Source organism: Marmota flaviventris, chromosome 1 (assembly GCF_047511675.1).
Source record: "Marmota flaviventris isolate mMarFla1 chromosome 1, mMarFla1.hap1, whole genome shotgun sequence".
NCBI lineage: Eukaryota > Metazoa > Chordata > Mammalia > Rodentia > Sciuridae > Marmota > Marmota flaviventris.
In genome coordinates this window covers 125,233,661-125,261,549 of record NC_092498.1, presented here as the reverse complement: position 1 = coordinate 125,261,549, position 27,889 = coordinate 125,233,661, and the positions used below count along the sequence as shown (strand labels likewise).

At 56.6% G+C, this 27,889-nt stretch overlaps 1 protein-coding gene across 1 annotated transcript; it reads left to right on the top strand.

Annotated features, from left to right (window-relative positions):
* Positions 1 to 15,486: 15,486 nt before the first annotated feature.
* Positions 15,487 to 17,232, top strand: Fzd10 (frizzled class receptor 10). The gene has a single exon (XM_027952053.2). It carries the CDS (start codon positions 15,487 to 15,489, stop codon positions 17,230 to 17,232), a length of 1,746 nt encoding a protein of 581 aa, XP_027807854.1.
* The last annotated feature ends 10,657 nt before the right edge of the window (positions 17,233 to 27,889 follow it).

Genomic DNA, 27,889 nt, shown 5'->3' with positions numbered 1-27,889 from the left:
AGCTACGCAGATACGTGGACAGATATGTGGATAGGCACATAGATTGATAGCTAACAGACCGTGTGTAGATGGGTAGGTAGATGATAGATGATGGATGGTTGACAGATGGACAGATGTTGGCCTGTTGGGGGACCTGGCGCCCCCGTGCATGCAGGCTTTCAGTGTGGCAGCCTTTCTCCTCGGACACCTGGCTTTTCCCTGGACAGGCTGTCCATCACCAGGGCCACCTCCTTCACTTGCCAACCTGACTGCATCTGGAATAGGCTGCATGGCAGCCGGAGGCCAGGGTATGCTCACCCTACAGCACCGCAGCTAGCCGAGTGGGCGCACAGCTGTCCTAGTCATGAGGTGAGAGGGTGGAGAGGCTGTCCAGCTTGCCCAGGTTGTGGAGCCGGGAGCAGGTCACGCAGCAGAGTGCAGAGCGATGGGAATGGGTGCTAGCTGCTGTTCATCCAGCCTTGGGGATGGCTCCAAATGCCAGAGGGACGCTGGCTGCAGTGGAGAAGGGTGACCCCATCCTGAGCCTCTCCCGCCGAGCAGGCCCCAGGGTCCAGCACCACTGACACCCCTGGCCCTCTTGAGTAGTGCCTCCACGTGGGCAGCAGTACCAGCCCTGCACCTCCGGCGCTTCCCAGCCCTGTCCCAGCATTCAGACCACCCAGAAAGCCCTTCTGGGCCCATCCACCACGCCTGACCCAGCCCAGGGTAACCGATAGGTGCAGAAAGGGAAGTCTTCCGCAAACAGCCTCGTAATCCTCATGAGAAGGAACAGCAAGAAAGCACCTGTCCCTGCACTCCAACCCCACATCAGGGCCTCTGCATGAAAATGGAGGCAGGAGCCTTCAGAGCAGAGCCCTCCACGTCCTCTGCAGCCTCCTCCGGGTGCAGACGGGAATGGGAGAATGTCAGGTCCTCCCTCCAGGGAAACCTTAAAGCCTGCAAAGCATCAGCTACAGATGGAAAGGAAGGGCTCTCTGCAGACAGGGCGAGCGCTCCCACAAGACTCCAGACACACCTAGAGGGAGGTGCTGCAGGTCAGAGGCCTGGCTGAGGCCTGTCACAGATGAGCCCGTGGGGGGGCGGGGCGGGAAGCTTCTGGCACACTGTACTGTGTACCTTTGGGTAAGTGTCTCCACCTCTCTGTTCCACCTCACAGCACCTCTGGAAACCTGTCCATCCAGATGGAACTGTGGTGGTGTGGAACCCACCCTCTCCCACATCCTGAGCCCAACCCCAAACTGGACGAACAGCCGTCTGCATTCCGCACCCTAGCCTGGACTTGGAATGGGGATTTTTGGGGTGTGCAACAAGCCAGAACCGACAGTCAACCTCCTGCTCCATGACCAGGAGCCCCAGCAGCCCAGCGTCACAGGGGAACAAAACCCAAACCAAAGCTAGACGGCTTTCCTAAGACGTCCCATGATGGGGACAACAGAAAACGAAACTAAGAAGCCCCCCCAAAAAAAGTCATTGGAAATTATCCAAACGTCCAATGACAGGGGCCCATTAGGGTCTATGATGCACACGGGGACGTTGAGGGCCACCACAGGCACCTCCTTACAGAGCTTTCCAGGCAGCAGAGTCCCACGACTCCCGAGGTGAAGAGCTAGCGGGCAGTGGCAAGCGCACCTGCTGGGCCCACTTCAGTCTGCCTGCTCGTATCTGGGATCTCCTGCTTCCCTCTGATGAGATGAGCGCACATGTCCCCTGTGGTCAGAGGAAGGTGAGTGCCCGGAGCCTCTGAGCCTCGTCTGTGCCTGCTGACCCAGGAGACCTGGAGCAGAACCCCTGAGAAGCACTCACGTCATCAGACACCCATGCAGAGGTCCACAGTGCAGGGGCCAGATGTTACAGACCTGTAACAGCCTCCCTGGGCACCCTTGGTCGAGCTCCTGCTGGCATCCTCAGACCCTCAGTGTGACCAGGTGACCTGGTGACTGTGGCTGGTGTCCTGAAGCCTCTCACCAGTGAAGCCGCTTCCACCTGCTGAGGACCAGGCAGCCCCGGGCATCAGAGGTGGGGAAGCCGTCCACTCCTTCCTGGGCACACATGGGCCCCCAAGGACCCCGAGAGCCCAGTTCATAGTCCCCGAGGAGACAGCTGTTCAGGTCAGGGCATCTTGGGGTCCACCCCCTGGGGTCGTAGGGCTGGGGGAGGTGGTGCTCAAGAGGAGAGCAGCCCAGCCCGGGGTCCTCGGAGCCAAGCTGTTTGCAAATCAACTGGCCGGGGCTGTGCTCACTGTGCCCATGCCCCACGGGCCATTGGTTCTGTGACTACCCAGCACAGGCCTGGCTCACAGAGATGCCAGCACCTCCAGAAGGACCAGGAAAGAAAGGCACTTGTCTGTGCCTTGGAACCGCTGCCCTGCCCAGCCACCTGCGGCAGGTCCTCCTGCTTCTGCCCTCTGGCCTTGGTCTCAGCCTGCGGTCCTGGGAGTTCTCTGGATGGAGGCAGGGAGGTTGGCCAGCCTCCCTCTGTGGTGAGCGGGCTCTCCAGTCCCTTCTCTGCTCCACCTGTTTTGGGCCACGCTGGTATCAGGCACAGGGACAGGGTTAGCTTCAGGACACCCCCGCCCCACAAGCTGTCCAGAAGGCTCTGGCAGAAAGCAGGCCAGCAGCAGGCCAGCAGTGGAGGAAGAGGCCACCCTGCCATCCCACTCTGCCTTCAAAAGCAGCAGTGCCCAGGGGACCTGCCAGGAAAGCCTGGGCTCCCGCTGGGGCTTTCTTCCCTCACAGGCAGACCCACCTGGACAGGCCCATCCCCTCTGGAGGGAGCTGAGCGGCTCTGGGTCCACAGGACCCCATCTGGCCTCTGACAATGCTGGGAGGACCCCTGGAGTGGGAGCCTCAAGGAGAGGGGCCCAGGGCAGAGCCCTGGTCACTCCCAGATGGGCAGCACAGGGCCATTGAGCATGAGGGCCCCACGTACAGAGTCCCTAGGCCTGGTGGGGGGAGCTGCCAGGCCTCCTTCTTCCACTCCTCAACTTCCTGGGGTGACACTCAGGCATGGCATGTCCCCTGGGCCCATCAGAGCCAGGCAGGCTAGCTCCTCGCAGGCAGGGCTGCTCCCGATACCCCGTGGCACACACCCTCAGCCAGGGGGCCAGCTGCTCTCCTCTGGGTCAGGAGGCAGGGCAGAGGGGGAGAACCCGGCTCCGGCTGCGGGAGGCGTCTTCCCGGGCTTGACATGAGCCATTAAGCCTCCGACTCCTGCAGTGTACATATAATTATGCTGGCTTCACGCACAGGGAGACCAAGGCAGCGGCCTTCTCAAGGTTGTGATGGGGTCCCCACCCCAGTGACCTTGCCCTGGCACCAGACCACCTGCAGGGGTGGCCCCGAATGACCTGAGAAGTTCCTACAGCCAGACACTGGATCTGACATGGCCCTCTCTATGCGCAGAGGCCACGCAGGAGGAAACAGGGAGGAGGACAGCAGCAAGACCAGGCAGAGCTGGGGGCAGAAGTCCAGCATGGGGCACCCCACTGGCCTGCAGCCAGGCCCCAGGCCAGATGTTGAGGTTTTTTAAGAACCCCATAGCTCTGGTTTTTATGTGGAACATGGGACTGGTTTAAAGTTTATGTTCCTTTAAAACACTGCACAAAGCAAAGAAAATGTGGGAGGAGAAACAAACCTGGGCCCAGTATCTTAATTGGCACCATCCACGAAAAATCCAAAGTGAGACTCAGGTGTGATTTGAAGTGTTCTTGCTTTTTTGGAACTGGAGGTTGAACCCAGGGGCACACAACCACTGAGCTGCATCCCCAGCCCTTTTTGGTATTTTATTTAGAGACAGGAGCTCACTGAGGTGCTTAGGGCCTAAGTTGCTGAGGCTGGCTTTGAACTCGAAATCCTCCTGACCCAGACTCCTGAGCCACTGAGATTACAGGCGTGTGTACCACACCTGGCCTTGTAGTAACTTTTTTTAAAAAACAAAGAGAAATATGTAAAAGAATGGTGATAACTACTTTACCTAACCCTATAATCCAAAATATAATTTTAATGCTTAACCAGGAAAAAAAGATTATTACGGAGCGCTGTCTCCAAAACCTAGGCACATCTCTGTAGTGCTGGCCGGTTTCAGTTGCACAGAGGCTCTGGGGCTGCAGCCAGCTTGGTGGGGTGGCCCCTCAGACCCCAGCCCTCTGCACATGTGCTCAGGCCACCCAGTCCCCAGTCTCCTCCGCAGCAGAAAGACGGTCCCAGTGGGCAGCCCTTTATCTCCATGGCCTTTTGTCCTCCCCAGCCCTTCAGAGGTCACCACCCTTTCTTGCCTGAGAGGCGGAGGCAGGCAATGGGCTACCAGGAAGCCACCACTTGGTAACCACAGGCTGTGGACAGAGCTGTTTGCTGGGGTCAGTTGCTGCTGGGAGGATGTGACTAAAACCAGAGCCAGGAGGTTGCAAAGGAGCAGCCTGGTATCCACCTGCTGAGACCCTGTAAGGGCACAGAGGCCCCTGCTCCAGCTCCAAGGTGGGGGCTGGAACCCAAGCCAGTGGGCAGGGACTTGGGAGTCAGGCCTCAGGTCCTCCAGCAGGGCACTGTCCTTCCCTGTTTGGGCGGCTTGTGTGTGTATCCACTGGGCCCCGAGAGTGGTCCACCCTTGGCAGCATATTTCACGAGGCTTCTGAGTGACTCACAGGCTGCAAGGCCTTGGTGAGGCATGGCACGTCCCATGCTTTGCACGCTTGACGTTCCACGTGGAAGGAGAAACAGCGTGACTGCTGAGGACCCCCCTGTGTGGGCAGCGACCATGTCTTCTGCTCCCTCCTCCTGCTGCCTGAGGGGTCAGGTCTACGTCGCCCCAGGATTTGCCCTTCCAGCAGTAGCAGCTCCTGGAGAGGAGGACTGCAAGACCTCAGGAGGCGCTCGGGATGCCATCCTGGACCTGACTCTGTGGCCAAGCTTGTGGCCCCCACCTGCGGTAAGCAGCACACTCTCCCGTCAGGGGCCAGAGCCTGGGTGTTGTCTGTGCTCTGACCTGGGTCACAGGGCCCAGAAGACCCACAGAGCATCTTGCTCCCGGTCGCTGGTGGCCCTGGGCAGCCAGTTAGGTGAGCGCACCCATGGGAGGCCCTTTTGTACCCATAAATGACGAGAACCAGAGTGACAACCTGGCCAACCAAGGTGATGGTAACCACCTGCACTTACCCTGCTTCACTCCCAGGGGCACAGGTCTCCGGCCGGCTGCCCTCTGTGCCCCTGGGGATTAGTTTAGCTGCAGTTGCTGCTGGACTCAAGCTTCCCAGAAGCCAGAGGGGGCCTGATGTAAAGGTTTCCTGGACTCTACCACTCAGGTTTCTCTCCTACACATCTTAACTTGGGTGGGCCCCTGTGAGGAATGTCAGTCCAGACCCCAATCTGGGCAGTGGATTCAAAACTTGCATTAATACCGAAATACATGACTATTTACTGATGCAGGGGATCGTGATGGCAACAGTGTTTTCCATAAATTCCTTTCCTCCTCCTAGTAACACAGCCCCTCATCCTTCCTAGACATTCCACAGGGTGCGGATTAGGTTCAGTGCAGGTCCCCCTCACACGCACACACACCCCAACCCCAAGTTGCCAAGTTGTGGGGAAGGCTTGGAGAAGACACACGGAGGAAGCAGGGCATACGCTCGCGTAATGTCTGCATCCAGCCTTGCCTGATGCTTCACCCCTTATACTCCCAGACACAGTTTGAGTTGGGTTTTGTCACTTGCTAACAAGATCCCTAACTAATACGTCAATAATATATAATAATAGAAGCAGAGACGAGAGAGCGGGTATCACTGGGAAGGCAGGGGAGAGGGAAGAGGAACGGGTAGCCACATTACAATCAGATGGGAAGAATTGGTGCTGATGTTCTATTACACAGCAGTTGACTATAGTTGAAAATAATGTCAAATATGTTTCAAAATCGAATAGGGGTTCTGAGTGGTCTTATCACAGAAGTGGTGAGCATTCGATGTGATGGAAATGCTAACTGCACCAGTTTCATCACTGCATGATTGATACGTGAATGGAAGCATCAAGTTGGACCTTATACACATGCACAATTATCATGTGCCAGCTGAAAAACAAGCACAGTACCACCAAGTGCCACCAGTCATGGGGGCCCGGAGCAGACTGTGGCATGCTCTTGCTGGGAATGCTCTCTCAGTAATCCACCGAGGATACACACAGCTCTTGTCTCAAGGAGAACATGCTCAAGAAGACCCAGTGGAGCCCACAGGCCGTCCACATGGAGTGGGGGCTTTGTGCGGAGGGGAACCTTCTCAGCAGAACCTTCTGAGGGCTACACAGTGCAGTAGAACTGGGTGTCATAGTTTTGTGCCAATTAGAAGAGGGCCATTTCAGGAGAGGGCCAGGTGCAGGGTTCAGGAGCAGCCACATCCTCACTCCTTGTAGTGGGCACTTTGTGCAGGTCACATCACCCCCACGCACTGAACAGGGAACCTGACCACCCTGCTGTGCACTGCACATCCGTGCCTGGAACCCCGCCCACCTCACCCCAGCTCTTGACCCTCTGTCAGTGAGGGTCCATCCACAGGCAGAAGCTGTGGGGGACACACAGTATGACCACTGAGCTCACAGGGCAGCTAGGCAGGTCTCAAGTCCTGGCAGTCCACAGGGGGCAAACTCCTGCTCCCCGAGAGGCCTAGCTCTGCTCCCAGGGCCTCCCAACTCGCTGGCACTCACAGTTTCAAGGATGGTCTCCTGTACGTAAGGCCAGCCAGCTGGAGAAGTTTGTCCCAGGGGCACCCACAGGCATGTTTGATAAGGCCTGGGGACCGTGGCCTGGTTCAGCTGACAACTAATGCGGATGGTCACACCACTCAGATTCCTGCCTAGCGGCTTTTCCCACCGAGGCTCCACGCATCTCTGTTCCCATCTTCTGCTCCAGGCCATGGCCCAGACTTGCCCAGCAGGTCCTGGCTCAGCTTCTGCCCTCGTGAACTCAGCTGCCCCATTATACTTAGGAGGAGCCAGTGTTATGGGGTGCATTATCACAGGTGTGGGCCTCCTTCACCCCAGAACTGCCCCACCTGCCCTGCCCAGCTGCCATCGTCCGGCAACTGGGTGCTGGATGCAGCAGGAGCAGCTTCGAGGGTCTGCTGGAGCTCTAGCCCTGTCCACCGAGCGGGGTTCCCTAACTCACCCACCTCAGCTTCCTTGTGTATGGCCCCCACAGCACAGGGTGGAGCAAGGATCTCGGTCAGCACCTGCCCTGCCTGAGCCAGAGCCTGAGTGAGAGCCAGAGCCGAGCAGGAGGCAGCTCTGTGATCCAATCCGGGCACCCCTGGAGCTCCCACCTCCCCGCTCCCTGCCACCCACCTGGCACCTGCCAGCCATGTGCCCTCATGACAGGACCCCCCCAGAACCTTCCAGGTGTCCAGGGAATCCTGGACACCACCCTGCATGCTGCCCACAGCTGAGGGCACAGAGGAAGCCCTCCCAGGGCTGAGCCTTGAGCTCAATGCCACCCTGTGTCCCTTCATGGAAAGGAACGGGTCGGAGTGCACAGCACACCTCCCAGCCAGTCTTGGTGTTTGACCAGCGCAGAGAAAGTCCTTTACTGGACTTGAAGGAGTGGGAGTGGAGCACGGCTAGGCTTTTGGTGCTAGGAACAGAGGCTGGAGTTGGGTCACCTCTCAGGAAGACCATGATGTGACTGGAGAAGCAAAGGAACTAGAGACCTTAGTGCCACTCTCCAGCCTGAGCCCTCGGCATAGACTTCGGGCCTACACCTGGACAGGGCCAGCAGAGGAAATGTGTTCTCTCACACTTCCAAAGAAACCTAACACCAGGGTGCCCGCAGGGCAGCTCCCTCTGACACCCCAGGGTGTCCCTGGGGTCCTCCTGCCCCTTCAGCCCCGTCACCCCTGGCTCTCCACATGGGCTCTCCTCAGATCTCCTTCCACCTTCTGTCACGGTGATGCTTGTCTTCAGATTCAGGGCTCACCCAGATAATATAAAGTGATGTCATCCCAAGGTCCTCAACATGCAGATACCTAACTTGGCTCTTTTTCCAAATAAGATCACCTCTACAAGCCCCGAGGCTCAAATCTGGGGCAGCACTTGGAGTGCAGAGCTGGGAGCTCTGACGATGGCAGTTCTCGGCCTCTGTCTGTGTCCCTGTGCAGGGAGAAGCTTCAGTGTTCAGCAAACCCTAAGCCTCCCCAAACCCAGCAGAGGTCTGTCCTGGCTGGAAGTCCAAAGTCGACCGCATGAAGCCACTGCAGGTCTGGGTGGAAGGACGCCAGTGCTGCCCGCTGGGGCAGAGGTGGTGGGCATACCTTACCTCCAGGGAACCGGCAGGATGGAGCAAAGGAGTGAGTGGGAATCGGGGGCAGGGCCTCTCCAAGCCTCCTTCCACCTCTCTGAGCACCAAGGTGTCCCTCACTGGCTCTCATGTGTGTCCCCCCACTGCCACCCATCCTCGACAGTTGCCAGAGTGGTCCTGGGAAGACCTAAGTCAGTTTGCAGCCCACATCTCCAGAACGCTGCCTGGCTCACCACGTCATTCAGAGTAAGTGCGGCTGCCAGGCCTGTTGGGCTTCTCTCCCGCGCCACTCTGAACTCATCCTCCACCACCGGCCTCCTCCGCACACCGTCCTTCCTCAAGCTGCCCCCCTCCGGCATTCTGCACCTGAGGGCTGGGCTCTGGAGACACTGGCCTGGCAGCCCCCCTCCAGCGGCTAGCATACCTGCCCTCGCTGCTCTCTCCCCTACGCCACCTTCTAGTGGGTGCCGCGGCCAGCCCTGATGCGGCCCCTGCATCACAGATGCCCTCCTCCGCTCCCGTCGCAGAGCCTGCAGTGCCCCGCGCCACCTCTTGCCATTGCATGAACTGCGGCCAGGGCACGCTGTCCCTGCCCTGCCCGCCGGAGCTCCCTAGGAGAGGGTGGTTGGGGACACGCTGGAGGAGCAGCAGACGTAAACACGCAATAGATGCAGAGTAATCCGAGGGCATCAAACGTGCCTCGAGTTGCCCTGGAGCAGTGGCCAGCGATGCTGGGAGGATGAGGCGCGGGTGTGGGAGAGCACACTGTCCTCCTCTCCCCTCCGCAGGGAGCTGCGGTCACGCATGTGCTGCGCATGCGCGCCCAGAGCGCACAGAGAGGGAGGCTGAGCCTGACCCACAGAGCAGTGCTCCTTCCAGCCACGATAGTCCAGTCTGGGGCAAGGGCAGGAGCCCAGGCCTGCTCTAGGCCTGCTCTGTGACATGACTGCCCTTCCAACTTGGGCTTGCTGCTGGGAAAACGCAGAACGGAGCAGAGGGCCACCAGGATGGGGCTTCCCTCCAGTGAGGAACTTTGAAGCAGAGATGTGCCTGGGGCAGTTCCAGGCCTGAGCTGGAGGACAGGGGAAGGCCGGTGAAGGGCCCTGCAGGGGCTGCAGCTGACTCCTGTAGACCATGCTGTGGGGCTGTGGATGGAAGGAAAATACTGCTAGTGACACTGTGAAGAATGTAAGAAGAAAAGGCAACCAGTGTGCAGACCAGTCACTGCCACGTAGTGAGCGACCATGGTTCTAAGCATGAGTTGTCTCACTTCTACCCCAAACTCACAAAGGAGGTGCTATTATCCTTATCATACAGCAGAAGAAACAGAAAGGTTAGGTGACTTATGTGAGGTCACGCAGCTGAGGCCCCGGGTAAACCAACACACCTTTCCCCACTATGCCTGATGCTGAAAGGTCCTTTCCAAACATGACAGTGACATAAGCATCCCAGCCCAGGAGGATGGAGGGAGGGGAGGCCATGACCACGGCTTGACCCTGCTGGCTGCTGACTGGTCACCCAAACAGGACCCTTTCTGACGTCCAGGCTGTCTGTAAATGTCCCCTGTGCCTCTGCAGGCGAGAGGCAGGCAGTGCGGAGAGCAGCTGGGAGCCCTGGCCCACCTTAGTTAGCACTGGGCCTGGGGCTGCAGCCGGCACCTGGGGCCTGGGTTCCCCTCCCAATGGGACCTTTCCTCAGCCTGCTTCATGGCCCTGTGGGTCGGGGTCCTCATATCATGGCAGAGCTCAGACAGCCTGGCCTGTGTCACTGCCCGGTCCTCCTGCCTGTGCTGTTACTCTCTACACTGGGACCTCAGCTTCTGTCCCTGGGGCCTAATACTGCTGCCTCCCCACCCCCTGCCCACACAGCCCCCTCCCCCTTCCCAGTGGAGTAGCTACTCCAAGAGCTCCAGGGTGTGCCCCACTGTTCAAAGGTCTCCTGTGTGTCCCCTGAAGTGTTCTTGAGTTGCCCAGTGAGATTGGGACCCAGCTGGTCTCATTTGCAGATGAAATCACTGAGGCACAGACACCAGGAGTAGCCCAGCAGAGGTCACGTGACTGTGGTGGAGAGGCCTCCTAACCAGCACCAGACCCAGGTCCCCCTCACTCTCCGGGGTGGGGCTGCCCGCTGTTGAGCCCACAGGCCAGGCGCAGGAGATGGGTTCCTTCTGCCTGAGGCAGGGCCAGGCTGTGGAGGCCATCCCTGCACTGTCCCTACAGTGTCCCTGTCTGATGCTGGCCTCCTCTGTCACTGTGCAGGGGCCCAGGTCTGGTGGATCTGTTCCCTCCCCTGGTGACCCACATCTGAGGACAGGCAAAGAAAGGATCCCAGAGCCCAGGCATAAAGCAGAAACAAACAGATGGGATGCTGGGCAGAGAACCCAACAGCTGAGGAGGGACAGAGCAGGACAATGGCGGCCAAGAGGGAAGCTCAAATGCAGATGATGGGCATCTACGTCCAGCAACTGTGTCCTGGTGTGCTGATCTGTGTGCTTCCAGAGCCCAGCTCTGCCCAGGTTGGGGGTCCATTTATGTGTTTCTGTTTCAAAGCCAGCACCCACCTGGTCTTCCTGTGTTAAACAGATAACCTCCTTGTGGTTGAAGGCACTCAGTCCGGAGCGCTTTGTCCCTTTCTTTTTTTTTTTCTTTTCTCAGTCGTGTTCGCTGTTGTGGCAATGGCTGCTGAGACAGAAAAGAAGCGCTGTGTCTTTAAACGAGGAGGAGCTGAACAGCGCAGCTCAGGCAGTAAAAAGGCTAATGCACTGTGGAAGAGAAGGAGTTTAATCTAATTTAGTTGGAGGGTGTCTGTCTGCGGTGTTGTTTTTTGGAGTGTGGGAATAGAGGAGAGAAGCTGCCCCCTTGAATGGTCCCTTCTGCGCCAGAAGCAGTAGGGAGCCCGTGGACGCCAGCGATCCAAGGCCGGGCCTTGAAAGAGGATTAAACAAATGCTCTGATTTGCAATTCACACTGATGCACCCCGTGGAACCTTTGGTAATATTTCAATCCACATTTCAAGGGAAGTGGCCTTAAAATAGCAGCCTAAATTGTTCTGCAGCAGCCTGGGCGGCTCTGCTCATCCATTTTACCATGCGATGCGGGGGCTTGTTTGTTTCTTACTCTCCTCCCCCAAAACATCTTACCAGGAGCGTTTTTTTTAGGTGTGATTAAAACTTGTGCCTGTTGAATCCAATGTGGCCTGCATGGCCTTTCTGGTGGATTTCCGCCAAGTCCCACTTCCATGCAGCACAACCGGAGGAGGTGGGGGAGGGAGCAGCATTTGAATTTTCCACCCATGTTTCCTGATAAGTTTCTGAAAAACTTAACATGCGGTCAGGGAAGATGCCTGCTCCCCTCAGGGCCCTGTGTGCCAGGCGATCGTTAGCCCACACATTACTGCCCTTCTCTTTTAAGGCACAGGGGCAAAGGTACCTGCCAAAAGACAACACAACGTTGAGGGCAAGAGACAAACCAATGGCCACGTCAGAATGTGCCCAGAGGCCTTTTAAGCAGGGGCTGCTGGGAAAAGCACCTTCTCCATTTTCTTTCTTTTTATAACCTCTACTCAAACCACGCGAGTTCACTCCTGCAATTAGCTTGTACCATGCTAAGCTCATGGTTTAATTCCTCTTTATTGCTGAATGTCCCAGTACTTTTTATCTTAAAGAGATTATTGGGGTTTTCTCTAATCCCATTTTAGAAAACCTCAGGCAGGGCTTATAATTTCCATTGACTATTACAGAGTGAGAAAAGATACAACTTTGATTGTTGGGAATATCCATGTCCAAGTACTTTATACTTTTGACTTTGCTAGTTTAAACAGAATGAATCTGGGCCTCTCTTCCACTTCCAAAAACATGTCGCTCTTGTTCAAGATACTGCCTGAAATATTCTCTTTCAAAAGTCTCACACTTTCCCTGGTGCACATTTGCAAAAACTTAAAAGTAGATAATGCTTGTGAGTAGCTTTCTGATATATATATATATATATATATATATATATATATATATATATATATATATATATATTTAAAGAGGATTGGAGCAAAAGATATTCCTTGTCCCTGCACATTATTTGAAATCGTGTTTAATTATAAAGTTTCATTAAAAACCTTTGCTCAAAATTTTAGAGGCCTAATAAGATTTCCATTAATTTAAACATATCACTATTCCCACGACAGCCCCCAATGCTTTCTTTCCCCTCTTTCATCCATGGTTAAATATGTAAATAAAATGTCTAAAGTCATTCTTCAAAGAAGACAAAAGAAAAAAGAGCTGAGGGGAAAGACAGCCATAAAATTCCTCCCAATTCTCCATAACAGTTGCCAGAGGGGGGCCGGTAGCAGCCAGGGCTGAGCAGCAGGGGACCCGGCTGCTCCGCAGAGTCACACATCTCAAATCCCACACACAGGAAAAAAAATAAAATAAAATATCTTTTCAGCTGGAGCCATCAAAAGGCCCTTTTCATTTATTAGTTACAGAGTTATCTCCCAGTTGCTGATTTCTCAGAGTCCCCATTTTTCGATAATAATGTCTATTTTGTTGGTTTCCATCTCTGCTGGGCAGAACCAAGAGCTTCTACAGACATTTTTTATAAAACAGAAGAGAAGAAAGCAATCCGAGTGGCTAAAATAATGGGTCTGAACATGGTGGGATAAAAATAGCACATAAAGGATCAATTAGGAGGCACTCTGCACAAATGGCTGCACCGGGCTCACAGGACTTGGCTCTTCTCCTCCAACCGGGGCAGGAAGAACCTTTGCAAGGAAAATCCTAGAAAAGCCAAGTGTTGTCCAATGAATCTTTTCTAACTTAAAAGTGCTGAAACTAGCTCACTACTAAATAAAGAAGCAAACTATCGTCATAAAATGGCAGTCTTTGGAACACATGCGCTCTTTCGGGGGAGCCCACACAGTGGGACGAGGTAGTTGCCAGGCACTGGCTTCTACCTTCTCGGCCACTGCCCCCTCACCCCAGTACCCCAGCACCTCCTTGAGATCAGGGCATGGGGTCAAGGACTCGGCGATGGGGCATGAACACCTGCCTGTCATTCTGGGACCCTGGGCAAGCCCCAGCCCCGCACGTCTGACGAATGAATGAGAGCGCCCAAGTTTCCTGCATACGCACAAGTGCACGCCTTGTTTTAATTAGGAGCCAATCCTCTCGGAGAAGTGTCCGGGTCCTGCCACTGCTGACAGGCTGGGCAGGCAGGAGGGGTGCCTGGCGGCCCCTGCGCCCTCCCGGGCGCTTCCTGGAGACAGCTGGCCGAATCGCAACGACCCCCGCGGGGTCCGCCCACCCAGCTCCTCCCACGCTGCGAAGAGCTGCAGGATCAGCCGCGGGCACCGGTTCCCAGCCGCGATTGCGCACACCCCAGACTGCCCGAGTGAGCCTGGGGTGCGCGGGAGGGACAGAAGGCGGAACGCGCCTCCGCCGCGTCCTCCAGCTGCCCCTCTCCCGGTGGCGCTGGACTGAATCCTGGTTGGGGAGGGGTTTCGGAAGCACTTCAAAGACTGGACCTCGAGGGTTAGGGGAGAGAGCCGGCCACGCCCCGGGAGATGTCTATCCAAGGGTTAGTGCAGAATGAGAAGCATCTCGCGTACTCTTGGGCACTGTAGGGCTTGGGGTGGGTGCCCATCTCTCACGTCCTATGCGGGGGAACAGGGCCCTTGGGTCCGGAACGACCTTAGCACAAACTGGCCCAAACCAGAGGGCAGGAAGGCAGAAGCGGAAGGAGGGGACCACGCTTCTCCTCTCTCTGGAGAGCCAGCCCTGCGTCTCGGCCTTTGGCTCTAAACGCCGGGTCCCGGCCGGAACCGGCCCGGCACAGCTCACCGGCCAGTCGCTTGACGTTTCTTGAGGCCAGCGAACCACTCACCAAATAATATAAATACCGAGGAGCGAATGACTTCCTATAATAAATAAACTCAGCGAGCCCTGCTCGGATCGAGGCCCCCAACTCTGCAGCCCAGGCGGGCGGGTCACTGTGAGTCAAGTCCCACTGACCTGGCTGCGGGGTGAAAGGCCTGGGAGCCTCCCCTCCCGCCTTCTTTGAGGAGACCTCGGATAAGCGGCCCTAAAATCTGGATTCCCAGGTCCCCTCCCCCGCCCCTTCCCTCGCGTCTTAGAAATTTCAAAGCAAACCCCTCCCCGGAGCCGAAGCCCCGCGCCCCAGGCTGGCAACCCCCGGCCTCGTGAAGATGCGGGCAGGTTTACAAGCCAAGGGGCCGTTTTATGGCCAAAGCCATAAAACGCAAATCCCACCTCTCTTTGAAAGCTCCCTCGGCCTGGGACCCACCATAAAAGTAGGGGAAGATGCACCCCTGGCCCCCTGCCGCGGACCACCCCCACCCCGGCTCCCGCCAGTCCCCGAACTTCCCGTAACCTCGACAGTCCTTGGGGTGCGGGGGACAATCCCGAAGACCCATCCCCCCGCCCCCAGGAAAGGGGACACAGGCGGAGAACGCCGCGGGAGGCAAAGTTGGAAGCCAGGCGGAGAGAGGGCGGAGAGCGGGCGGGACCTCCGGGCAGGGCTGCAGCGCGCAGGGCCCCGCGCGCCTGGCGGGGTGCGCCAGGCGGGCGCGGCGGCTGGGGGCTTGGCCCCCGCGGGGCCCGGGCGGGCGGCGGGGCGGCGCGCGGAGGCTGCCCGGGGCGCTCGGCTTTCTCATGCAAAGCAGTGGAGGGGCGGGGCGGCGGCCTGGGGGCGGGGCCTGTCACCGCTCGGCTTTTTTCCCCTTTGCCTTTTTGCCAGTCTTCTCATCCCGGGACACAAACCTCACAACAGCTGCTAGCTGGGCCCGGCGAGGCCGGCGCAGGGAGGGAGGAGCCGCCGGGCCGCAGGGCGCCGCGAGCTGGCCGGGCCTCTGTGCGCCCGCGCCGCCCGCCCTCTCCGGACGCGCGGGCCCGGCGCGCCAAGAAGAGGCCAAAGTTTGCCGCGGCAGTGAGTTGAAGCCCGCGCGGGGCGGCGGCGCTGAGAGCTCCAGCGGCTTCGCTCGCTTCCCGGTATTGTTTGCAAACTTTGCTCCCCTCCCCCGCCGACCCGGCTCGGCGGAGGCCAGGGGCAGAGAGCAGGGCCGGGGGCGCTGTGCGCAGCGCTCGGGCAGGCTGGGCGGGCATGGGCGGGAGCCCGAGCAGGGGCGCGGAGCCCAGGCTAGCAGCCCGTGCCCCGGAGCGGCGGCTCTGAGGGGCGCGGACCTCCCTGCGAGGGCACCTCGGACGTCACCATGCAGCGCCCGGGTCCCTGCCTGTGGCTGGTGCTGCAGGTGATGGGTTCGTGCGCCGCCATCAGCTCCATGGACATGGAGCGACCTGGTGACGGCAAGTGCCAGCCTATAGAGATCCCGATGTGCAAGGACATTGGCTACAACATGACCCGCATGCCCAACCTGATGGGCCATGAAAACCAGCGCGAGGCCGCCATCCAGCTGCACGAGTTTGCGCCGCTGGTGGAGTACGGCTGCCATGGCCACCTCCGCTTCTTCCTGTGCTCGCTGTACGCTCCGATGTGCACCGAGCAGGTCTCCACGCCCATCCCTGCCTGCCGGGTCATGTGCGAGCAGGCCCGGCTCAAGTGCTCGCCCATCATGGAGCAGTTCAACTTCAAGTGGCCCGACTCCCTGGACTGCAGTAAGCTCCCCAACAAGAATGACCCCAACTACCTGTGCATGGAGGCGCCCAACAACGGCTCAGAGGAGCCCAGCCGGGGCTCAGGCATGTTCCCGCCGCTCTTCAGGCCACAGCGGCCCCACAGCGCGCAGGAGCACCACCTGAAAGACGGGAGCTCTGGGCGCGCCGGCTGCGACAACCCCGGCAAGTTCCATCACGTGGAGAAGAGCGCGTCGTGCGCGCCGCTCTGCACGCCAGGCGTGGACGTGTACTGGAGCCGCGCCGACAAGCGCTTCGCGGTGGTCTGGCTGGCCGTCTGGTCCGTGCTGTGCTTCTTCTCCAGTGCCTTCACCGTGCTCACCTTCCTCATCGACCCGGCCCGCTTCCGGTACCCCGAGCGCCCCATCATCTTCCTCTCCATGTGCTACTGCGTCTACTCCGTGGGCTACATCATCCGCCTCTTTGCAGGCGCGGAGAGCATCGCCTGCGACCGGGACAGCGGTCAGCTCTACGTGATTCAGGAGGGACTGGAGAGCACCGGCTGCACCCTCGTCTTCCTGGTGCTGTACTACTTCGGTATGGCCAGCTCGCTGTGGTGGGTGGTCCTGACGCTCACCTGGTTCCTGGCAGCTGGCAAGAAGTGGGGACACGAGGCCATTGAGGCCCACAGCAGCTACTTCCACCTGGCGGCCTGGGCCATCCCCGCGGTGAAGACCATCCTGATCCTGGTGATGCGCAGGGTGGCGGGGGACGAGCTCACGGGGGTGTGCTACGTGGGCAGCATGGATGTCAACGCCCTCACGGGCTTTGTGCTGGTCCCCCTGGCTTGCTACCTCATCATCGGCACTTCCTTCATCCTCTCGGGCTTCGTGGCTTTGTTCCACATCCGGAGGGTGATGAAGACAGGCGGGGAGAACACAGACAAGCTGGAGAAGCTCATGGTGCGCATCGGCGTCTTCTCTGTGCTCTACACCGTGCCGGCCACCTGTGTGATCGCCTGTTACTTATACGAGCGCCTCAACATGGACTACTGGAAGATGCTGGCCTCGCAGCACAAGTGCAGGGTCAACAACCAGACCAAGGCGCTGGACTGCCTGATGGCCGCCTCCATCCCAGCGGTAGAGATCTTCATGGTGAAGGTCTCCATGCTGCTGGTGGTGGGTATCACCAGTGGCGTGTGGATCTGGACTTCCAAGACCCTGCAGTCTTGGCAGCAGGTCTGCAGCCGCAGGTTAAAGAAGAAAAGCCGCCGGAAACCCGCCAGCGTCATTGCCAGCGCTGGGATTTACAAAAAAGCGCAGCACCCCCAGAAACCTCATCTTGGGAAATACGAGATCCAGGCCCAGCCTCCTGCCTGTGTGTGAAGGGCCGGGAGGGAAGGACCTGGCGGGCAGGCGGGCAGGCAGGCAGGGCCCAAACAGAGTGCAGTTCCTGGCTTTGGCTGGTTGGTTTTTTAAATAAAAGGGTTTTTTTTTTTTTTTAATGCAAATAAATGGAAAGTTTTTACCCCGAAATTCAGAATACCATGAAAGTAAGAATGTACTTCAAGGGTTTTGTTTTGTGCTGTTCCTCAGTGAAGGGCCGCTCTGCAGTTCAGTAGTCTCCGGTGTAACTAATTGGTGGTAAAGTCATTGATTCAGCCCTCAGAGAACTTTTGTTCAGACCCTTCCACAAATGCGCATCTGTGTGCTGGAGTTGGCTTTGCGACCCACTTATAAATGAGAGGCCAGACCACTATTTTCGCAGATTAAAGAGCCCCCCTTGGGGTGGCAAAAGAAGCCATCCAGGGGGCCTACCCCCAGCAAGGTCGGAGGTCGCTGTGTGGGACACAAGACCTGTGCAGAGAGGAAGGACCCTGACCAGTCTTTATCCTTGGGTGGCTTTGGAGTCCCTTAAAATAGACTCCAGTCTCCAGCTTCATGGAAGGTCTTTTTCCAAGACCGAAACCTAATCTAACCGTGTGGAACCAAAGATGTGCAATAAGTTTGTTTCTCTCTCCATGAAAATAAAAAGAAAAACAAGTATTTTGCTCTGTTCATAAAGACAACAAAAGAAATCTCCTAACAAAAGAACTGAGGGGCCGGCCCTGGAAACGCTTGAGCATTACATTCTGTGGCTTTTTAATGGAAACCAAGCCAATGTTATACACATTTGGGCTAATTTGTGGAAAGGAGGGGGGAGGAGGAGAAAGATCATTCAAAAGTACCCAAAGGGCTTATTGACTCTTTCTATTGTTAAACAAATGATTCCCATGAATAGATCAAGCAGCACTGGGCAGCAAAGACAAACTTTGTCTAGTGCTTTCTCTTTACCCAGCTAGGAAAGGGGGGTTCCTGCCGGTGTATATCTGTAATATATGAGATTTTTCATGCTCCACTATTTTATTAAAAATAAAAGACGTTCTTTAGTTTGCTGCTAGTAGTCCCTGTGCCTGGTGAGCTTTGCCTTCTCTGTGGGGAGAGAACAGAAGACTCTCCCTCTGCTTCTTAGGCAAATTCTGGGTGTGCACTGATAGCTGGAGAGTTCTGGTTATCTCGGGGGTTGAATCACTCAGGCCTGAGTTGCAGAAGCTTTTCATGCAGGCAGGTTGGTTGCTGTGGAGCCTGGTAGCTGGACCTGGGGGCTTCATCGTGATACAGGTTCTCAAGGACAGCCTTGGCTGCCAAGCTCTGATGTGCCCATGAGCCTAGACTGGCCTCTCACGGGATCTTTGCCACCAATTCAGAGGACGAAGTCAATGCTGTTCAATTGATCTGCTGTGTACCTCAGTCTGAAGCGGGCCACCTCACAGCAGCAGCTCTGGGCTGTGGGGACAGGGTGGCCTGCCAGGGGGGAGTTGTGGGGCAGCTTGAGCCCTTCCCGGTGGCCAGTTCTTACAGTATTCACCTGGGTGGCTGAAGAGCGGCCACAGGCCTGGGTTCTGCTGGGCAGGGCATGGCTGGACCCAAGTTCTCACCAGAAGGACCCAAGGGCACAGTCCAGCCCCAGTGTGGTAGAGGAGCCACAGAATAGCCTGAGCTGTCCACGGCTCATGTCTTGCTCAGATCTTGGACTTGGGCAGCGGCTCCTAAGATCTTTGAGCCCTAACTAAGCATGTCAAAGCTGGGCAGAAGCTGACGCCGGCCTTGGCCAAGTCCTCAAGTGTGTTCAGGAATCAAGCTGGTGACAGAGACCACCTGTCTCCCATCAGTGAGGCCAGGGTGGAGGGAAGGCCCAGACAGGGTGGGGGCTGCTCAGGAGGATGCAGGAGCAGGTGATGTGGGTGGCTTGGGGTCCAGTTCCAGAAACTGGAATGCCTACCAGGTAGGCACAGCGAATGCCTACAAAACCCAGAGTGGCTTTTAGGGCATTGAGAGTGAAAACAGGTTTTAAAAACGTCCATGAGTAAAAACCTGTTGATTGTTCCCAACCTGACCCCCAAAACATTACTTCCCATACATGAATGTTTCTGCGAGTACATGCAAATAATTTTCCTTTTTAGTGGCTCTCAGGGGAAAGTAACGCGTAGGCTGCAGGACTTTCACCACGTCCAGAAAGATAACCTATCAAGGTGCTGCTGGGTGCCCGCAGGCGAGACAGGACTCCAAAGGCACTGGGTTCTGAAATTACAGGGTCCTCGGTCACTTCAGATCTTCCCACGTTCAGGTGTGCAGGCTTTCAACCCCGTCCCCAGGGAGACCACTGGGCAGCTCTGGGAAGACCTTGATGGTTCAGCCCCAGGTGCCTGTAGGGCGGCTCCACCCCGGAAAGAAGGTGGTCTTGTTTACAGATGTCAGAGGACACTAACCTGGGGCTGATCTAAGCGGGGACAGAGAAGTGGGCAGCGGACAGCAGAAACACTTCAAAGCCCTGCTTCCAGCTCTCTCCCCCTCCTCTGGGCTGAGCTGAGCTGAAATCTGACCCTAGATCACACCAGACCCTGCATTTGAAGAGAAGCCTCACCAGCATCTGGAGGCTTGAAAGTTAGAAAACCAAAAACAACAACACACACACTCTGTCCTCAGACTGAACTCAGCCTTTGGAGACTTCCCAAAGGGACACAACTGCTGTTTGGGGTGGCAGATGTCAGTGGTGATATCAGAAACAGCCCAGAGGAGGTGATCACCCGAGGTCACAATCTGCAGCACTCATGCCTTCTCGTCACCTGGCATGCTGCCACCACCTTGACCGTGCCAGGGCTGGGAACAGTGGCCCCAAGGACTGGCAGCCTGGTAAAGGACCCAAACAGCACACCCTCTGTTGACCTCTGTGTCAGGGAAGGTGTCCCAAAGAGGAAGCATTTCCACTGTGGCTGGGAATGAGGTGAGCACGGCACAACTCAGCCTGGGTGCCCTCGTGGCACCTCGTGCGTGGCGAGGCCAGGCTGCAGGCCTTACGAGCTACAGCAGGGCTATGGCAGGAATCTGGCCACCACGGTGGATGGGGCCTGGCTCCTGAGCCCCACACCTAGTAGAGCAGGTTGCTTGTGCTAGGGGTGTAGTCACAGTGAAAGCAGCAGGGATCACAGAGCAGCCGCAGCACAGCTCTATGCCCACGCTCTCCTGTCAGCTCTCTGTACATGCAAAGACCCAGATGCACAGAGAGGTTAAGTAAATCCCCAGGGTCACACAGCAAGTCAAAGTGAGAGCCAGGATGGCCGCCGCTGAGACCCTCTGGCTGTAGATCCAGAACCACTGGTTCATCAAGTGATTTCCAAGAAACGATCAGCAAATGTGCTGCTCACTCCATCCTCTGGCCAAGGCTGGTGGTGCTCCTCTACCCTCTTGGTAGAGGTGGGGAGTTTGGAGCACATGAAGTGCAGCCTCTTTGCCCAAGGTCACAGGGCAGCAGACAGGGAGCCAGGATGTCCACCCTGGCCTGGCAGTGCTGAACCTTGCCTCTGACCTCCCAGTTCTCCCGGCTCTGCTGGAGCCTGATGTGGATCAGGTCATTTCATTTTGTAGCAGCACTGCCCTTGCTCCTCAAGGTCATGTGGCCAGGGACAGAGGCCACACAGCCAGGGCTAGAAGGGGCTGTGCTGCTCTCTCCCCAGGAGGGCAGCAGGAGACCAGCAGGCAGATGAGCAGGCTGAGGGGGCCTGGCCTAGAGAGGAGCAGGCGGGGAGGCCAGGCAGAGGCCAGTGCATGGCTCTGGAGGGCTCTGGAGCCAGATCCCTCCAAGTGGAGAGAGCTGGCCTGCAGGTGGGCCAGGGCATGAGACAAGATCAAGGCTGGAGGAGGGGTCCTCCAGGCACAGGTGCCAGGAAAGCAGACCCTGACCACCTGGGCTCCTGCCTCACTTGTGCATCAGGAGCATAGAGGAAGATGGTGTCCAGGTCTCCTCTGAAGTCGAAAGACCTGACCCAGATGGACCCACGGGAGGCAACCTGGTGTCGTGGAGGGAGGGAGGAGGACTCTCCCTTCTGCCCTCCACACCCCGACATCTGTAGCCCTGCCCTGGGTGGCTGAGCCAAGCTGAGGCCAGCTCCCAGGCTGCTGGAGGGGCCTGGACCAGCACCCTGCAGAGGTGGCTCCCAAACAAGAAAAAGAGGAAGATGTGGTGCCAACAATATGCTGTGCTTTCTGGATTGTTGTTATTATTACTGTTATTCTGATCAGCAGGCAGGAAAGGACACACAGACACAGTCACAGACTGGGTCCCAGCTGCCATCGCACACGTAAAGGGTACTGGGAAGGAATGTAGGTCAGGCCTGAAGGACCGACTGTCTCACCTGCCCGAGACTCGGGGCAGGGTGGATCTGGGGCTGCGGGTCTTCTGGTGGGCAAGCCCTGGCACGCTCCAGCCGGGCTATGAAGGGGGCGTGGCCGTGCCACTGCCTGCTGGGCTGGCACTGGGGACGATTACTGCACGCCCAGTTGTCCTTAGTGCCCTGTACCCGTCACCCCAGCCCCCACGCAGCCCTCGGGGTGTGACACTGAGTGACGTCACCTGTGTAAAGCTTGGGGCAGCCTCCTGGTGTAAAGCACATGATCAATACGTTTTAGCTACTCTTCTGTTTATCGTTCCCCCCCGCCCTAAGAAAGTCAAGCCCACCACGCTAATGAGGCCCGATCTCTAAAGAGACTGGTTTTTTTTCTGACAGAAACACTTTTTCCGCCGCCGTGTTCAGGTTTCACAGAATGCCCACTGGTCTTTCAAGTCTAAAAGGCAGGCATCGCCTCCACGGCGGGAAACACCCTCCGTCTTTCCCTTTGAACACGATCACATCACAGCCGACTTCCTGGGAAGTCAGACCTCACGTGCCGCCGCCTCTCCACGCAAACGGACAGAGTCGCTGTAATATGGAGATGAGGGGAAGCGGTCAGACTTCAGCAAGCCGGGAACCTGCTCGGGCGACATGGTGCGGGGGGCTTTTTAATGTTTTATTAAGAGTCTGAAGGCCAAGCTGGGGGGAGGAGGGAAGGAGGCGTTTGAAATCGGCGAAGAACAAGTTTCAGTTGCGGAGGCGAGCTGCCGTAATTGGGGACATCCCTAGGAAAATGACAGCGCTGGTGCCGCACAACGTCCCTGCAGCCTGGAGTTGTGCCTTGTTATTGTGAGATGTTTTAATTAAAAAAAAAAAAAATACCCGGGGTGGGCACCAGGCTCTCCTCCAGGGGCCGAGTCCTCAGGGAAGCACTCAGGATGACAATTCTGCCCCACGCTCACCTCTGTCCCCAAAGCCAGGGCTCGGGCTGCTGCCGATGGGCGGACGCCCTCTGCCCTCTCCTGGACACACATCTGCAGAGGGACCTTTTGTACTTAGAGGGGAAGAACCTTGACGTTTTCCCCCGGTCGCGTGTTCAGTGCTGTAGGCAGAAGCTCAGGGCTGTCACCCGAGAGGTGCTGCTTGCGGCGGGCAGTGGAGCTTGGGGCCAGGGGAGCAGTGCCTGCCCACCTCCATGGCAGGCACTGGGTCCCCTCTGCGACAGCCCTTGGGCTTGTCTGACTTTGAGCAGACACTGTCGGTAACACCACATTGAGGGGCCCGTCCCCGAGGCCTTGGGCTGAGCACGTGGCAGGAGGCTGACAGGAGAAGTTCGGCCTCAGTTGAGCTTTTCTCAAAGGGACACTGTCAGGAAGGTCAGCACCACCTCCTCTTCCAACGCGGCAGTGAGCGGAGGAGCCACGAGGTAGGAAGAGTCGGGGACCCTAGCTGTCGTCCTCCTGCAGGTCCAAGTGGACCCGACACAGGCCACCAGAGGGTACAGCTCTTCTCTGGTGGGGTCATGATCGCAACTGTTTTCCAACCAGCAGGACCCTATGCTGCCACAGAGTGTTGGTCACTTCTCTTGGGTGAGCAGAGAACATAGGGAGAAGAATCAGGAGAGAGGAAGAAGGCCTCAGGCAAACCTGGACACGTACTGTTTTTATTTTCCAACCACCTCTGCCTTCTGAAGGCTTTATTCTTTCCAAGCCAAAAACTTTGCAAATGTCCTAGAGATAAACAAAAAAATACCAAGCAAGATAATCTTTGGATGAGGGATGCACATGTCCCTCAATCTCGTCAATGAGGTGGGAGGTGATTTCTCCTGGGTAGGGGGGACAGAAGAATGGGGCTGAGCATGTGGGAGGAGGGAAGGTCCAGGAAAACACTGATGTGAGAAAGATTGTCTTCTCCCTAAGTGCAATGTGAAAGTCATCTGTGGAGCTGCTGCAACTATTTTGTGATCATGAGGCAATAATCCCAATCTTAAAGCCAGAGCTCTGGGAAGAAAGTTTCAAATCAGGAAACTGCAACTTCATAATGACTCCATTAAGCTTTTGCACCTCCAGGCTTTTTGTTATGCAAGGTAATTATCTGCTTGTATTTCCTGAGTGTCAGCAAGTTAGGTGTCCTGTGATGCTTAAGAAAGTATATCTGACACAGTCAACTAATCCAGTGCTCTCCAAGGTTCACTGTGCATGTGAATCATCTGGGGCTCTTGCTAACGTGCACATGGTCTGGGTGGGATTCGAGAGTCTGCGTTTGTCACAGGCTCCCAGGAGCTGCCTGTGCTGATGTTTCTCCTGGCCCTGGGTGGAGGAGCAAAGATCTAACTGACCACCCACCTGAAGGTGAGAACTCCCCTGCCTTGACCGTGATTACATGGGCTTGTCTTGGGCCCCACCCATGTGGACGTCCTGTAGTGTCCTGGCTCTCAATTAAAAAACACCTTTCCTGCGCTGAGTTGGAATCTGCTTCCTGTGACTGTTTTCTGTTTGCTCCCTTCCCAAGCCCCTTGTGTGTCTGAAGTTGAGGATGATGAACTTCCTGGGTCTTCCTTGATTCTTAAAACCGTTGCCCCAATAACTTGGTGTCATCCTGCTGATGTCCCCAGGGCAGGCTGCCTGGGGCTCAGTTCTTGTAGGGAAGGGACAGCAGGTGGCTGCAGTTCTCCAGGGATGTCCACCAAGGATGTCATCCTAGGGACCCTGGACAGCCAGGCCAACACTGCATGTCCACCACGGATTTCTTCCTAGGGACCTGGACAGCCAGGCCAATACTGCTGGACCAAAAAGCAAGAGAAAAGCGCACTTTGCAGCTAGGAGCAAGAGGATTAGCTGAGAATAGCGATGATGACCTTTGATAAGAACACCCAGGCGAAATTAGCAGGCTCTGTTTATACCAGCGGAATTTGGAAATATGAAGAAAACAACAGACCGCATTTGTAGTTCCCACAAGAAGCATAAACAACCTAGAAACCAACCGGAGAGCCGTGGACAGGCGTGGAGAGCCGTGGAGAGCCGCGCGGGCCCTTCCGAGCCCGTGTTACCATGTCCCTGAGCAGCCTGAGTGATTGGCTCAAATGGCTGGGAAATCACACCACGTGCCTGGGAATAGGTCCCTGGTGTCCTGATTAGTCCTAAGTGTGGTGAGTTCCTGCTGAAGTCAAGGGTGTTGGGGGAGGTCCACGAAAGGGTCTTAAATCCATCAAATTTTATCAAATAGCACAAAATCCCATCACCGTAATAAGAAAGGACATATGTGTGGGACAGTAGAGGGAACGGTCTACCTGCAGCCACTCAAGCGTTCAAACAGGCAGGGAAAGGCCCACAGCAAAACGTCGAATCCAGAAAGGGTCCAGGAGCATTTGAAGGCCACTTGGATTAATTAAGGACGAGTGAATGATTGGTCAGAGTGTTGAGGGTGTCTTCAGGATAAGGGAGGTTTAAATTAGATCCCTACCTGGGTCTTCCATCCAGATGCACTCTGCACTGTTAAGTCATTGAAATTAAAAATCGCAGCACCCCATTAGGGAAAAGTTTATCTCAGTCTTTTCATCCAATCGGATGAAATTGCTGGTGAGTGTTTTGGGAAGCTTGTTGGGGAGAGTCTACTTTGCCAAGCCACTCTGAGAAATTCGGTATCTAACAACAAAAAGGTAAAATCCTGTAAGGCCTAAAATTAATTAATTGAAAGTAAAAAGGCATTCTGCCCATGAAGAAAATTAAAAGGCAAAACTGTAGTTTCTCATCCTGGTCTATGAACAGGAATCCCAGGAAAGCCTAGTGACTCATCACCCAGCGGAGGGCAGCCCCGCCCCTTTGATAGCCAAAGGCCCCTGTGTGCAAACACAGTTGCTTCTGCCCAGCCCATCAGCACTTGGTCCTCTCAGCTGATGATGCTGAATTGGTTCCAGTGTGGGTGCACCTAATACCCTTTATGGCAAGGGTGACCTTGGGCCAGCAATCCCAATTTCCCACACGGAAAATGCACACCAGCGAGCTGCCTGTCCACATGATGGCGGAGTCTTACAGCAGCACAGGGCACGGCTATCAGTATCAGGATACTGTCATAAACCACCCTGCACCCTGCTGAATGAAGAATCCTTGATAAAATAAACGATAGATAACTATATAGGTAGAGAGATGGGAGACACTGCTCACCACTGCCCAGCCAAGAAGCAGTGGTCTAACCACCCACTCCACTGGGGCTACGGAGACAGGGAGGGAGGGGTTTCCTGAGAGAAAATAAACAAGGTGGGCCTGAGGATGGGAGAGTCCCTGTGCCATGCAGGGTCCCCTCAAGGGGCACCCTCTGCTGACCTCCCGCCGTGGCTGCCGTGGCAGGTACGGGTCGGAGTGGGCAGGCCGGCTGGCTGTTCAAGATAAACCAGAAACCTTCGCTTTGGAGGAGGTGAGAGCAGCAGTAGATGTAGACCACCGCCTAAAATGTGCAGAAACTCTGTGTCCCACCCTCACCATCTCCTCTGCCCTCCCTCAGGACTCTGTCTAGGAGCCTCAGAGGCACGGTGTGCTCTGGGTGTCCCCGGGTGCGAGCCCAGCGAATCCCCCGGCTGCTCCTCCCACCAGCTGTGAAGTCCAGGGAATCCTGCTGTTCTCCACTCCAGGGGACAGCCGCTATGCCCCCGGCTTCCCTGCTCACTGTCCCCCCATCCCGTCCGCCCCTGGTGGTTCTCCTGTGGGAGCTGGGTCCTGGGCTCCGCCTGGTGCCCGTTCCTGGTTTCTGACCTGTCAGTTACTCTTCCCGAGTCTCTGCCATCCTAAATTGGATAGGTGTATTTTGGGGTCTCTGGGCTTAACAAATTCATCTGTCCTCCCAGCCGTGTCCCTTCCCCGCAGCATGTGGGGAATGAGGGAACAGGGGTCAGCAGAGCCCTAGAGCACTTGCCTGGCAGGAGACCTTGGGCTCAATCCCCTGCTCTTCAAAACAAAGGACAGAAAATCCAAACCAAGCCATGGTGCCATCATGAACAGGGAGGCCAGCGTGCCCCATGGTAGCTACTGTGCTTCCTGTCCCACGACCCTTCCTGGGGACAGCATTGTACAGTTCCTCTTAATTGCAGCCCAAAGGGGCAGGGATACAGTTGCAGGACCTTCCCTGGGGGCCAGGACTTTGCCCAGGGTGTCCTGCTGATCTGTGCCACCACAGAGCATTCCATGCTCAGGTCCTGAGAGAAGCTTCGGTTCCGATCATGATTTGGTGAGTTGGGATTCTGGCGCCAGTTGACTAGGCCCTGTCCTGGCCACCTGAGTGATGACCGGGCCTGGGCAGGGGGTCCACTTCTCTTCTCCCTCTGTTCACGTATCTGGGCTCCCATTGGTGTCCCTTCCCCACAGCACGTGGGCCCATCCTCCAAGGCCTCCTCAGTGGCCTGGGCTTCTCCACAGCACGCAGTCAGTCCCTGAGTGAGCGTGGGAAACAGAGCGCCGTGCCCGGGCCTGTGTCCACTATGTGCCTTTGACACGGCAGAGTCAGGCCCACCCAGGTTCCATCAGAGGAGTGGAAAGATCTGCAGGGAAAGGCCCTGTGGGAAGACCCCGGGGGCAGGTGCTCACCAGCTTCTCAGAGAGGGCAGAGTGAGGGCTTCCTCTCTCTCCCACCTCAACGCCCCATTTTCTTTTCCCAGGAAATATACCTGAGGGGTACCCAGGAGCGACATAGCACTCCCTCCCGTCAGGACGCCTGGGCTGTCCTCCGCCTTGCGCTGGTTTTCCACAAGAGGACCTTGTCTTGGAGCCATCTCAGCAGATGGGCTGAGAGGCTGGGAGCCGGGCGGAGGCACAGGGTCTGGTGTCCAGGCCGCAGGACAGATGAGGGGCACTTTCTGTGGGCTGCGGTTGTTTACTCCTGGAAAAACCTGGCTTCCTGTTTCCAAGGGGAGCAGGTTTAAAGGGCCTCATAAAAGAGGGCTCAAAGGGCCGCACATCAAGGGCTCTCGCGGGGCGACCCCGAGTGAGTTCAGTGTGAAGGGATCAGAAACATAAGGGTTAGATTTCCCCGCAGACCCTCAGAGGCTGCACTGAAGGGGGTGGCCTCGTGTCAGGACACATCTTGGCTTCTGGCCAGCACTGGAATCGTTTGAAAACGGACTCGGAGCTGGCCGACATACCTGGGTCCTCTCCGGGTGCCCTCTCCCTGCTTTGGGAGATTTATTTAATTTTAAAAGAAGCGGCAGCGGAATCGCAGACAGAGTGGTTCTAATTTAAGGTTCCAAGTTTCTTTCTTTTACTTTTTTTTTTTTTTTTTTTCAATTTTCTCTCTGGGAGATGGTCCTGAATGGAGACGCTGCACGACTCTGGTTTTGGGTTGGTTTT